The sequence below is a fragment of the Rhinolophus hipposideros genome (genome assembly GCF_964194185.1).
Source record: "Rhinolophus hipposideros genome assembly, chromosome: 24".
Classification (NCBI taxonomy): domain Eukaryota; kingdom Metazoa; phylum Chordata; class Mammalia; order Chiroptera; family Rhinolophidae; genus Rhinolophus; species Rhinolophus hipposideros.
Genome location: NC_138070.1, coordinates 38,406,700 through 38,420,546, shown reverse-complemented (window position 1 = coordinate 38,420,546; position 13,847 = coordinate 38,406,700). Strand labels below are relative to the sequence as shown.

General features: G+C 45.4%; 1 protein-coding gene across 1 annotated transcript in view; it reads left to right on the top strand.

Moving 5' to 3' along the window:
* LOC308492418 (alpha-tectorin) overlaps positions 1 to 13,847 on the top strand; it is an 82,715-nt gene that overhangs the window by 21,474 nt on the left and 47,394 nt on the right. The window contains exons 7-10 of the mRNA XM_081037396.1: positions 200 to 770; positions 2,767 to 3,359; positions 4,671 to 5,244; positions 9,792 to 10,393. Coding sequence (XP_080893522.1) covers positions 200 to 770; positions 2,767 to 3,359; positions 4,671 to 5,244; positions 9,792 to 10,393 — 2,340 coding nt within the window. The remainder of the gene's footprint in view (positions 1 to 199; positions 771 to 2,766; positions 3,360 to 4,670; positions 5,245 to 9,791; positions 10,394 to 13,847) is intronic.

The following is a 13,847-nucleotide window of genomic DNA, read 5'->3' as shown; positions in this document are numbered from 1 at the left end:
TTGAGGGTTCCCACCCCCCCCCCGCCCCCGTCCTCTGCCTTAATAGGAAGCTAGCCTACTAGAGCCCAGGCAATTGGGGGGGGGGGGGCGTGCGTTCTCTCTGGAGCATGAGCTGCTTTGCCTCCTTTTTCCTGACCTCAGCTGGATGCATTGCCCTGGCACCTGTTCACCTGCCTTTTACTATTACTGTTGTTGGCAGGTTAATGACCTAGTGACTTCTTTGCCCGTCACCTTAGACTTGGGGACAGTGAAAATCTACCAGAGTGGCATGTCTACTGCCGTGGAAACGGACTTTGGGCTCTTAGTGACATTTGATGGCCAGCACTACGCCTCCATCTCCATCCCGGGCTCCTATATAAACTCCACGTGTGGACTCTGTGGGAACTACAATAAAAACCCGCTGGATGATTTCCTCCGGCCGGACGGCAGGCCAGCCATGTCTGTCCTGGATCTAGGAGAGAGCTGGCGGGTCTACCATGCCGAGTGGAAGTGTGACTCAGGCTGCGTGGACAACTGCACCCAATGCGATGCTGCCACTGAGGCCCTCTACTTTGGCTCTGACTACTGTGGCTTCCTTAATAAGACGGACGGCCCCCTATGGGAGTGTGGCACTGTTGTGGAACCCACAGCCTTTGTGCACAGCTGTGTGTATGACCTGTGCAGCGTGAGGGACAACGGAACACTTCTCTGTCAAGCCATCCAGGCCTACGCTCTTGTATGCCAAGCCCTAGGCATTCCGATTGGAGACTGGCGACTGCAGACTGGGTGTGGTAAGCTGGCATCCCATCCAAATGGAAGGCCACTCTGTGCAAGGGGGCAGGGCGAGGGTTTCTGGGCTCCTCTGAAATCTCCTTGTTAAGACAAATTGGCAGTGGAGGTGAGGTTGAAATATCACAAATTATGAAGAATGAACTGTGAAAGGATCATTACTTCCCCCCCCCCACACCCAATATCATAGCCAGGAAACAAGAAACCATTGATGAGCATAAATGGTCTGGAAACATAAAATATGTGGCAGGAAATACTTGGCCAGAGGAAGGCCCTGTAGTAGGGTATGGCAATCCCAGAGTTGTACAAGGAGGTGGGATTTTCAGAGGTGTAGGTGACTATCTTTGTGGCTGCTGAGTAAATGCAGACACTGGCCTGGGTAATCAAAACTAGCCTTTGGGAAAGGAATTCACCTCCCAATGGAACTGACAGCACTTGTTCCTTAGCTTGCTCTTCTCCACTTTCAGCCCCTTTAGGTATTGTGTCTCCTGCTCTGTAGCATTTTGGCTGACCTGCTGCTGCTGGTGGAAGAAGGGACTACAGATAGGATATATAGCATACTAGGAAGGCGGCCCTTTTTCTGAAATGTTGAGTGGTTAGGAAAAGCCCAGACAGTGTGGGGAAATCCAGTTTCTTTGGAATTATACTTTTGGATTAAGCATTTTGTACCACTTTGTTATCTCATTATTTTTTTTCCTTCTATCCCACTTAAATCTCTCCTCCTTTTCCTACTTATGTAAATTTTTAGAACAAGCCAACAAAGAACAGCTTAGTGGAATTGTGTTTCTTTCCTGGTCCTTGGCTTTCTCCATAGGAATAAACAGAAAATTATAATCCATGGATTTGAGAGTGCCATGGAGGTGAGAAGATGTAAAAATGCCTTTGAGTTACAAGGCCAGGAGATTTTTATCCTCTCAGTATAGGTTGGGTTCACATAAATTATCATGTATCAGATTCAATTCTTTGAGTATTGGTCAAACTACTAAAAGACAATGTATTTTTTTCTCCTTGTGACTGACCAGCCTCGATTATGTCTGGAGCATCCAAATCCCTATTGAATTTGAGATTGAATATGGCTTCTCTTTGATTCTTGTCTAATCCAAGAGCATCCAAATTACCTCACTAAATTTTTGCCTACAACGGTTATTTTTTTCTAGAAGTACTGCTTTCCTAACTTCTAGATTCCTCAGCCTTTCTCTCTCTTCTTCTCTCTCTCTCTTTCTCATATCAGTGGGATGAATCATATTTAATTCAGAGAGCTAGTTTACCAGGCTCGTGAGCCTCTGCCTGTTGGATTCAACCAGACCCAAACATTTAGAGATGCAGATGTTCTTCAAATAAGCATCAAAGCTTTCCAAGGCAAGAAGAGCCTTTAGAAGGTACCTAGTTCTAGTTCCAACCCAGTCTCCTGAAGGAGCAGGCACACAAATTATTGTCTTTTTTATTTTTACTATCCCAGAGAATTCATTTTCACAGTGTTATTTGTCACCCAGGTATTTTAAGTATCTCCCTGTTAGAAATTTCATTTTTTCAAATTACTCCTCTAACAGTTCCATTTTTCTTTTTTCCTGCAAGTTGGATTTATTTCCTTCTAAGAATGTGCCATGCCCTTTAAAATCAGAACAACTTATATGTCCGTCAATTGAAGATCTTAAAACATCTTGATGGTTGTAGATCAGCAAACAATAACCCTATATTGAATAATGTGTCTAGTTAGGATAGAAATCTGAAAGTTAATTTCACTCAAGATAGTCAAATGAGAGTCAAAATTCATGGGTCGATGACGTTGTGCAGTAGTTATCAGGAAAGCAATTGAGCTCGTTTGTACAGACGCAACTTCAAGTCTGTCTTCCCCAAATGAGTGGCTGCTGGGCTGTCAGTCCAGGAACTAAATGGAAGGAGCACTGTTCCTGCAGGCCCCTGTGCACGGTGGCTTCGGGCCGTTAGCTCCTGGGTCACTGACCTTGTTGTCACGCTCTCTTCTCTCCCCCATGTCAGTGTCCATGGTGCAGTGCCCGAGCTTCAGCCACTATTCCGTGTGCACCAGCAGCTGCCCCGACACGTGCTCGGACCTGACGGCCTCTCAGAACTGCGCCATGCCATGCACGGAGGGCTGTGAGTGTAACGAAGGCTTTGTCCTCAGCACCAGCCAGTGTGTCCCTCTGCACAAGTGTGGCTGTGACTTCAACGGCCACTACTATGCCATGGGGGAATTCTTCTGGGCCACAGCCAACTGCACGGTGCAGTGCCTGTGCGAGGAGGGGGGCGACGTGTACTGCTTCAACAAGACGTGCCGCGGCGGGGAGGTGTGTGCTGTGGAGGACGGCTACCGGGGCTGCTTCCCCAAGCGGGAGACCGTGTGCCTGCTCAGCCAGAATCAGGTGCTGCACACCTTTGACGGGGCGGCCTATGCCTTCCCCTCCGAATTCTCCTACACACTGCTCAAGACCTGCCCTGAGAGGCCAGAGTACTTGGAAATCGACATCAACAAGAAGAAGCCCGACGCAGGGCCTGGCTGGCTACGAGGGCTTCGAATCCTGGTGGCCAACCAGGAGGTCAAGATAGGAGGAGTCGGGGCTTCCGAAGTCAAGGTAAGACTCCTGCTGCCCTAGAGGGCTTTCCGATGAGTCACGCAAGTAAAGGAGACATATTCTTCAGGTTTGCCTCTCTGCCTCTGACCATGAGTGGATCCTAGGAAGGCAATGACTCCAAAATGGGAACATTTTCTAGCTCTCAGCACCAAACAAGAGTGGAGAAATAGAGTGAAACTGGAATTTCTCAAATTACATAGTTATACCGGGACTACTTCTCCATTAGAGCAGTTACTCATAGGACATTTACTATGTGCCAAGCACTATTCTAAGCAACATCACATTTAATCCTACGATGTGTATATTATTATCCTCATTTTACAGATGAGAAAACTGAGGCACAGAGAGGTTTAGTAACCTACTCATGGACACACAACTACAAAGTAAAAGTCAAGCCCCGGCAGCCTAGCTCCAGAGTCTGTGCTCTTTCCCCTGTACTCTACTGGCTCTGCTACCTGTAGTTGGGACTCCATGTGGATTAATGCACAGTGACTGCCGTGGTGCCTCCTGCCTTGCTGAGCTGGTCTAAAACAGCCAGGACTACACACCCAGACCCATGTATCGTTAGTTCTAGAAGGAATCTGGTGCAACTCTTTGTTTTCACATGAAGATCCCAAAGGGCTACATTAGAGATGCGGGCTTCAAGCTAAGTGGTAGCAAAGCTGGGAGCAGGAGGGAATCCTCCTTCTCCTGCATTTCATAGTATCCCCTGAAGTCTACTTTAGGAAACAAAAGTCAATGCCGTACTGTACAAGGACATAATAAAACACACATCCACAAACTGGCAGGGCTGTGTTCTATTCATTTTGAAACACTGGCAGAGATTAATTTATTGAAATAGTAAGAGGTAGATAGCTGGATGGACAGCTAGATAACGAGATATATACTCTGCCCCCAAGAGGCTGGGAAAGAGGAAAACTAAGATTTGAAGGGAAAGGAAGGAGCCAGAAAGGTGGGGAAGAAGGAGAAGGAAAAGGTGTCTATGAAAAGGTGTCAGGAAGCAGGAGGAAGCCGCACATATAAGACCTTTTGCTCACATTTCAGTTTTGTTTCAAGCTATCTTACTTAGAATCTCGTACATACAGAAATAAACAGCTTATGGGCTGAATCAAAGGAGTGTAGAACTAAAGGAACAAAAATGCTCATGAAAAACTGTTGATGTCTGTCTGTGTGGTTTCTACAGACTGCCAGGTTCTTGACATTTCTCAAAGGGCTAGTTCTGGGGCCAAACCTTATCTTTATTCCATAGCCGGGGAAATTGTGGGTACTTTGCATGTAGCTGGAATTGATGATACTGATTTGATTTTTCAGTTGAACGGTCAGGAAGTGGAATTACCTTTTTTCCATTCTTCGGGGAAGCTGGAAATTTATCGAAATAAAAACAGTACAACAGTAGAGTCCAGGGGCATTGTGAGCGTCCAATACTCTGACACAGGTCTGCTCTATATCCGGCTCTCCACTGCTTATTTCAATTGCACTGGGGGCTTGTGTGGCTTCTTTAATGCTAATGCCAGTGATGAGTTCTGTCTCCCCAATGGCAAGTGCACGGACAACCTGGCAGTGTTCCTGGAAAGCTGGACGACTTTCGAGGAGATCTGCAACGGGGAGTGTGGGGACCTGCTGAAGGCCTGCAACAATGACTCAGAGCTGCTCAAATTTTATCGGAGCCGCTCCAGGTGTGGCATCATCAATGACCCCTCCAACAGCTCCTTTCTAGAGTGCCATGGGGTGGTCAATGTCACTGCCTACTACCGCACCTGCCTTTTTCGCCTGTGCCAAAGTGGAGGCAACGAGTCGGAACTTTGTGATTCCGTGGCTCGGTATGCAAGTGCTTGCAAGAATGCCGACGTGGAGGTGGGCCCCTGGCGAACTTACGACTTCTGCCGTAAGTGGGGCGACATGATTCGGGGAGGGGGCAACTGGGTGGGGATGGACTAGATGAGACACTGGATCTTCTTCCTCAGGACTTCGCTTCCTGCTGGAATTGAGCTCAAGGACAATGTAATTCCTGCGTACACGTTTCCTGGTCACATGTGTCTTCTGGAAGGCCCATCACCCTAAACCAAACTGTTTCTCACCTTTATTTTGTTTCTAATTACACAATGTCTCTTCACTATAGAACAATTAGCCATCCTTTTGACTGCCGGTTTTATCTAATACACGTGTCAAAGGACTAGGAATCTTTGTGTTGACTCCTTTGGTGCCCTCTCTTGGCAAAGAAGGGCCCCATTCATTTCAATAGAAGGTGATCAGTCAGGGTGACTTCACGGAGTAGAGCTTAGCAGTGCTCTTTGGGGCAAACTTGACAGTGGCTATGAAGAGAGTCCCGTATTGCTGGTTTTTCATTTTGTCCCCAGAGTATCCAACCCCTTTCAGTAGGGCAGTGGCCATACTAGTAGTAAGTAGAGTACTTGCTGGGAAGACCTGACATTGGACATGGTTGGTTATGCGGGCAGCCACTGGGAGGAGAAATATGAAGGATAGAGGGAGAGTCTGGGACGATAGGACCCACGCCTGGAGCAAGGACTGCCCCACTGGACTTGAGCACCCATCCCTTTCCCACCAAAAAGACAGGCCCTAAACCAGTACCAATGCCAACTTTCAGATTCCATCCTCTACATCTGTTTATCTCTCTTCCATTATATTTATTCCTATCTAAGTTTATTTATTTTAAAAACTTTTTATTTTGAAGTAATTTCAAAGTTACAGAAAAGTTGCAGGAATATCTGCATACCTTTTACCCAGAATAACCTCTGTTAGAGTTTTGCCCCATTTGCTTTCATTCTCTCTCACTCCGTTTGAAAGTAAGTTGTATACATCATGCCCCTTTGCGCCTAAATACTTCATTGTATATTTCCTTAGAATAAAGACACTCACAGAACTACAGTTAGGAAATTTAACATTGATCCAATAGCTTAATATCCATATTTCAGTTTTGTCAAGTTGACTCAGTAATGTCCATTATGGCTTTTTACCCCCCTCAATACAGATCTAGTCTAGGGTCACATATTGCCTTTAGTTGTCATGTCTCTTTAGTCTCTTTAATCTGGAACAATTCCTTAGCTTTATCTGTCTTTTGTGACTTTTTTTTTTTTTTTAAAGAATACAGCCTGCCCTTTTTAAAACTAGAATGGCCCACCATTTGGGTTTGATGTTTCCTCAGGATCAGATTCTGCTGTGTATTTCCCACACGGACTCTTGCATAGGGGATGCGTGTTTTTCTCACAGTATCACATCACACCACACGCTGTTCAGCCTTCTCTCATGGGTGATGAGCAGGTTGATACCTTGGTCAGGTCTTGTCAAATGACTACAAAGTGGTGGTTTCCAGCTACAGCACTCTGTCCACTTTTATTAGTCAGCAGATGTCATTCTGCTGCAGACAAGAGCCCTGTGTTCTCTTCTGCCTGTCTGCCTTTCATCTATCTTTCCATCCATCCATCCATTCATCCATCCATTTATCTATTTAAATCATCTGTCTAGCTTATCAATATGGATTACTAATTTTTCAATGATTTATATTTCACATTGCATTTGTTAATTATTTTGGTGTCAAAATTGTTCCAGATTTGGCCCCTTCAGGTTGCTTCCTGTGTCCTTTTGGCATGACTCTGTCGTTTTCTTACTTTCTGGCATAACAAAATGCTCCACACTCATCTCTTAACTTTCCCCTGTCACAGACTAGAATCAGCCACTACTCCAAGAAACGCTGTTTCCTTTTGGTGGGGAATGTTTTTAGAAACCACGATCTGGGTTAGGCTTACCCATTACTATTGGAGTATTCTTGCTTTACCTGTAAGCCCTTTCAACGGAAACATCTTAGAGCTAAGAACTAACATCCCCCCAACACACACACACATCGCTAAATTTCTGGTTTCTGAGTTTTGGAAGTTTGAGTGTCATGTGAAGAATCTGGTGGCTGTCATCAGCAAAGGTTGGTTTTATCCCTGGTGAACTTTAACTGCTCTTGGGAGGGATTCATAGCACATACTGAGAATCCTAAAGCAGAAATTCTGGGAGCATGCTCTTTTCATAAAGTTCCCAAAAGGAAGAGAGGCTCCAAGTTTTCTACTGACCACCACATCTAGTGGGACCTTACAGTCCTTCCCCAAAGCTTTCTTTTTTGTAATCCACTTCCCTCATATTCCTTTGTCCTATCTCCAGTTTATTGAATGTAATCTCTGTTCCTGTTCCTGCTCTCAGCTTTCCAGATGTAGTTAATTCATGGCATGGGAGTACTGAGTCTGCCCCCTACCAAATCCAGTTTGTTGCCAGGCCATGTCCCTGCCATTCTGTTAGACTATGAACTCCTGCCCAGTGGAAGTGTTCCTGGGTTGGTTTTTTGTACTGCAGGGAGCATAGGTTGGTGGCATTGTTTGTGTGAAGTAAGTGCAGTGGGATGGTGATGAGTCCCTCTTGTCCTGGGTGTGATGGCTGCTGGGAATAGCTTCTTACCATCCCTCATCTGGGCCCATGGAGCTGGAGGAATTTCTTGTATGTGCCTTTTTTAGAGAGCAACAGTGGACAGAAGCAGCCACACAGAACATGGCTTCTTTGGGCAGGGCGCCAGGACTCAAATTTGAGACATCCTCCAAAATGTGTCATCTAGACCTTGTGTATGTGGGTCTGGTGGGCAGTACTGGAGAGTGCACACTTGGTCAATCAAGTCTCCTTGTACTAAGGCGCAATTCTGGTCAGGATCCTGCAGAGTGGGCATTAGACTGGGCAACAGTGGCAAAGCAGGTACATAGTCTTCTTTGGACTTAGAGAGACAACCATTGCTTCTGTGTTCAGATATATTTAACTGGCCCTCTTGTTGGCAGAGCCAGGCTGCCCAATTGAATAATTTCACAGAGGTATTTCAGGGGCCAGGCGAAGTTTATTACTTCACGTCTGTATGTCCCAGACTTTCAGACAAATCCAGACAGCACAAGTAATAAAGTCAGAGCCATTTAAATAAGTCATGTTATTTACTATCAACATAAACCTGCAGTCAGGGTTATAACATTCATAATTTAGAGAAAAATGTGGAAAATCCCTCTATACAAACATATTTAATCAGTGCTGAGCTAGCTTTCTACGCCAAAGCTGTATGGTGGTGTAGTCGATGGGAGTGGAGATAGTCGTTTAGTCCAGAGAAAAAAATGATTGCTTTCAGTACATCGTGCAGGACTGTGGAGTTGGTATTTGTGGGCAGAGCCATTATTGCCATGCAATTTAATTATGTATCATCTTTTGTGTTCTTGGATTCTGAAATACTATTGAGGAGGTAGTATGCATAAGAGCTAAACAAAGTTTTAAAGGCAAGATCTTATTCTCCTAGGAGACGGTGGGGACCTTCACATACCTTCACAGACCTACACAGACTTGTAGGTAGATTTCTTCTGTGCTCCCGAATTCATCCCTGTGCATATGAAATGTTGACAAACTAAAATAATAAAGAGAATGGGAAGGTTCCCCAGAACTCCATGGTGAGCAGCTTATGCTGCCATCTTTTTATGTGCTGTGCTTTGTGATTCAGACTTGATCTGAGGAAATCTTCTGGGCGGATGTGCAATTTGAAATGAAACTTGAAGGATGGGAGGATGGGCAGGATGTGGCTTTGTGAGGGCCATCCAGGTGGAGGAAAGCGTGTGAGCAAGTAAGATAGAAATGACCATGTGCAGAGGGTGGGGGGGAAGAGGGAGGGGCCAGAAGGCAGCAAGTCAGAGAAATGAAAGACAAAGGGAAAGACTAATTAGTAGGTAAAAACACCTAAATAAATCCTATCCATAATAGAAGAAAGTGTGAAGAAAAGAAAGGGCATACTATTTATTGAGACTGTACTGTGAACTTGTTAATATATTAGCTTATTAATCCTCAGAACAACTGAGCTAGGTAACTATTGTCCTCATTTTACAAAAGAAGAAACTGAAGCTCAGAGATGGTATCCACAGCACTTATTCTTTCCAGGACACTCTCTCCAGGGTCTTTGACTTGGGAGAGCTGGATTGAAACCTCTCTCCAGTATTTATTAGTTGGATTAAGTTAAGTCACTGAACTTCAGTTTCCTCATCTATAAGATAGGGATGATAAGACTTTCCTTACGTGCCAGGTTGTTGGGAAAAGTCACACTACAGTGTTTAGAACAGTGCCTGGCATGTAGTGGGAGCTCAGTACAGGCTCATCACAAGTCTTGGAATCTTCTACATGGAAAGACAGCTAAGTGCACTAGAGGAGCATGGGTGAGGGGGTCCACTGAGCCTTTGATCACCCCCAGTGAGGATGATATAGCATTCCTCAAGCTCATTGTGCTGTACAAATGAGTACACACTTAGCACACACATTCATACACATGCATGCATACACACGTGCATGCTAATGAGTGCACCCACACTTTGTCTCTGACCTCTATTCCTTTCTCAAGCCTGTCTTCTCCTTGACCACCCTCAGCTCTGGAGTGCCCGGAGAACAGCCATTTTGAGGAATGCATGACGTGTACGGAGACCTGTGAGACCCTGGCCCTGGGCCCTATCTGTGTGGACAGCTGCTCTGAGGGTTGTCAGTGCGATGAGGGCTATGCCCTGCAAGGCAGCCAGTGTGTCACCCGGAGCGAGTGTGGCTGCAACTTTGAGGGGCACCAACTTGCCACCAATGAGACCTTCTGGGTGGACCTGGACTGCCAGATCTTCTGTTATTGCAACGGCACAGACAACAGCGTGCATTGTGAGAGTATCCCCTGCAAGGATGACGAGTATTGCATGGAGGAGGGCGGCCTGTATTACTGCCAGGCCCGTACCGACGCCTCCTGCATTGTCTCGGGCTATGGCCACTACCTGACCTTTGATGGCTACCCCTTTGACTTCCAGACCAGCTGCCCGCTCATCCTGTGCACCACAGGAAACAGGCCAAGCTCAGACAGTTTCCCCAAGTTCATCGTCACAGCCAAGAACGAGGACCGGGACCCGTCACTTGCCTTGTGGGTCAAACAGGTGGACGTGACCATGTTTGGCTACAGCATAGTGATTCACAGGGCCTATAAGCACACGGTGCTGGTGAGTAGTCATAGGCCAGACTCCAGGAAGGGAGTCACAGGATGTGAGGATGAGGGTCCTGGGTCGGCAAGCCGGGCTGCAGCTGAATCAGCCTGGTTCAGATTCTAAGGAAAAGCATAGAAAGGATGTTAGAGCAGAGGGGGGCCCTGGAGGTTTTCTGGGTTTTTTTTTTGTTTTGTTTTGTTTTTTTATCTTACAGATAAGGAAACTGAGCCTCGGAGAGAAAAATGATTTGCCCAAGTCAGAGACTTCTAATTAGGAGCAAAGCCAGCTCTAAAAATGGTACCTTTCATATTGTATCAGAGTTTTTTGGAGACAGCACAGGCCTACATTTGAATCCCAGTTTGGCTACTGCTGTGCAGCTTGGGCAGTCACTCCATCTGTCAAAGAGAACACATGCCCAGCACGGATTAGGCGTCTGTAATTGGTACTATTGTCTAATCCACCTCCTTCCGTTTTTGGGAGGGATCAGAATGGTATTGCCTGCTTTGGCCTCTTTGTCCCTCTTCTAGTCTCCCTGTTGACTCTCATAGGATTCAGGAGTTTGAGAGTCTTGCAAGCATTTGGAGTGCTCAGGGGCTCTCCTACAATCTCTATTCTAGGCCTCGGTTCCCTCTTTTTACCCTTCCAACCTTTACACTTCCTCGACCATGAAGATTGAACTGAGTTGTATTTAAGGAGTTCTGTGCACTCCTGTTTTGGCCCAAGGACATGAGACCAGCAGGCCCAGCCACTCTTTCTGAGCATAGGTTGGATTCAAACAAGCCAACCAACAGCCTCTGGCTTAGCATTTTGGAGGAGCTTGTTTAGGTGTTAGGCTTTCTGTACTGTCCTCACTGGTCTGTGGCATAAATTATCTCTAAGGGAATTCCTTGTGTACAGTCTCTTTAAAATTCTGATCTGTTACTAAAGAGTTCCCTAGGCAACACTACTGAGTTCTTTCTTTCTTAGGATTTCCTAAACCGCTTCCTCTGACAAAGAGAGCTTTCTAAACTTTGTAAACTGTCTTCCCTTGCACATTTATTGGAAAATGTCACTGTGCCCATTCTTCACTTTCTTGGATATTATGCCTAAACCCCTGATTTAAACCTCTCTGCTTCTTCATACCAGATGGTACTATATCCATTGTTGCATTAATAATGCTGTATTTTTTGTGTGTGATGTTGATGCCTAACTCACTCAATCCTAATTGTGGGCTTCTGGGGGCAGGAACCAATTCATCTTAATGTTAAATAATTATACAGTGCCCTACATGTAATGGCACTCAAAACATTTGTTAAGTAAGGAATGAGATGACATAATAACCCCTTTCTTCCAAGGTTCCTTTCCGATGACTTTCATTTTGCCGCTGGTCACTTTGGCAGCAATCTGGGAGATTAAATTGCCACTGAGGCAAATTCGGTATATATCAGATGCTTTGCTTTTAGCTACGTAGTTTCCAAGAGATGTCTGCCCATTATAGAAACTTCCCTGTGCTCCATTTTCATCATATGTGTTAAAAAAACATATCAATCATTTTGTCCATGTGGCTTGCATCATGTCTGACCTTTTCTCCTTGTCTGTTGTCTCCCTACCCTTAGATTTATTCATTTTCATGCATTTCCTTATTGCCTTGACATTCAACAGTCTTCCACCTTTCGACCTTTCAGGTTCTTCTCCTTTTAAAATACAATCTATTCATAGGTCCTGACCCATCCAATGTATTATGAAATCATATTTTCTGCTTTGTGTTTCATGCTTTCAGCACTTAGGTATATAGACATCTGGGGCTACACAAGTTGTTTTCTGACCCAGTTATTTTCACCTATAGACCATTGGATCTTTATGGGCACTTATCCTTGTTCAATACTATCCCTTCTCTCCCTCATTATAGCTATTCCCCACTCCCACTGAGTGTTTCACTCTCTTTCTCTTTGCTTTAGGGCTAAGGACTAATGGGTCAGCTCACCTTCCAGGCATGTGTCCTGCTTTAATCTCATGCAGTGAACATGCAGTGGCTAAAGTCAAGAGTCATGGGAGCCACACTGCTGGAACCTTCCTCCCATAAAGAGATGGAAAGGGAAGGGTGTCCAAGTTTCTTAGGGCTGCCCCCACAAAGTGTCACAGACTCAGTGGCTTAAAACAACAGAAACGTATTATCTCCCAGTTCTGGAGGCTAGGAGTCCACAATCAACGTGTCAGTTGGGCCATGGTCCCCCTGAGGTTCTAGGGAAGAGCTCGTCCCAGGCCTCTTTCCTAGTTTCTGGTGTTTGTAAAGAATCCCTGGCTGTGGTAGCATCAATTCTGACGCTGTCTCCATCTTTACATGCATGGCCTTTCCCCTCTGTGTTTCCTATTTCTCTGTGCCAAATCTCTCTCTCCTTTTAAGGACACCAGTCATTGGATTTAAGACCCACCTTAATCTAATATGATTTTATCTTAACTTGATTACATTTGCAAAGACCTTATTTCCAAATAAGGTCACATTCACAGGTACTGGAGGTTAAGACTTCAAAATATTTCTTTGGGGATACAAGTCAACTCACAACAGGGGGTAATTAGAAAGTAAGAGTAGTGAGCATCAAGAAGGAATTGATTAAAGGGGTGGGGGACTCCTTGGCAGGGCTCAGCTTTCTAAGTCACCCAGATATCCTAAGTGCCCAAGCTGGGAACAGAGCATATAGCTTTCAGATCTCTGACAGGAAGGCTAGGTTTAGGATGCACTGAAGGTTCTTTTCTTTTGGGGCTTGGGGGATAGATTTGCCATTTACTTTGAATTATTAATATGCATTACAGGACCTGCTTGTTGACTAATTTGCATGTGTTTTTCAGTGATGTTATTATTAGTCTCCATTTCTTCCTGAGAGAATAATAATGGCCATCATAATGACAGTATGCAATGAAGTGCCAGGCAAAATAGTACAGAGCCCTGGGTCATTGCTGGTGCTCTCAGAAATGGAGATGACATAGAAGTGACTCCTTGGGACACAGAGTCCCTCTATGACTCTGACCTTTCCCTGCATTAAGCAGTAGTGGAGGGAATGGGAAAATACATTCAGCCAAGGAAAACTAGAAATAAATATGCTATCTATAAACCAAACAGGGTTATGGGGCTGAGCAACAGAAGGTGAGCCACTCCCAGGACACTGCAGCAGCCCACATGTCGCTGTCTACAGCCACATTTCAGTAGAGATGGCGTCTCTCTCTCTCTCCATATCCCCCAGCCTTCAGCACAGCCAAGTCCATCATGGTCCAGGCCAAGGGGACTGTTTGGAGGATACTCATAGCTGACGTCTCGATCACTGATTGCCAAACCTGTGACCGTTAGAGAAGAGCGGGGTTTTGAGCATCACTCTAGCTCTAATTAGTTTGATGAGCTTATATTGATGCCTATTCTGTGCCAAGCCCTGATGGTAAAAAATGAATCAAACGTGTCATAAGAGAATTCAGGGTCTAGTGGGAGTGACGGGCATGG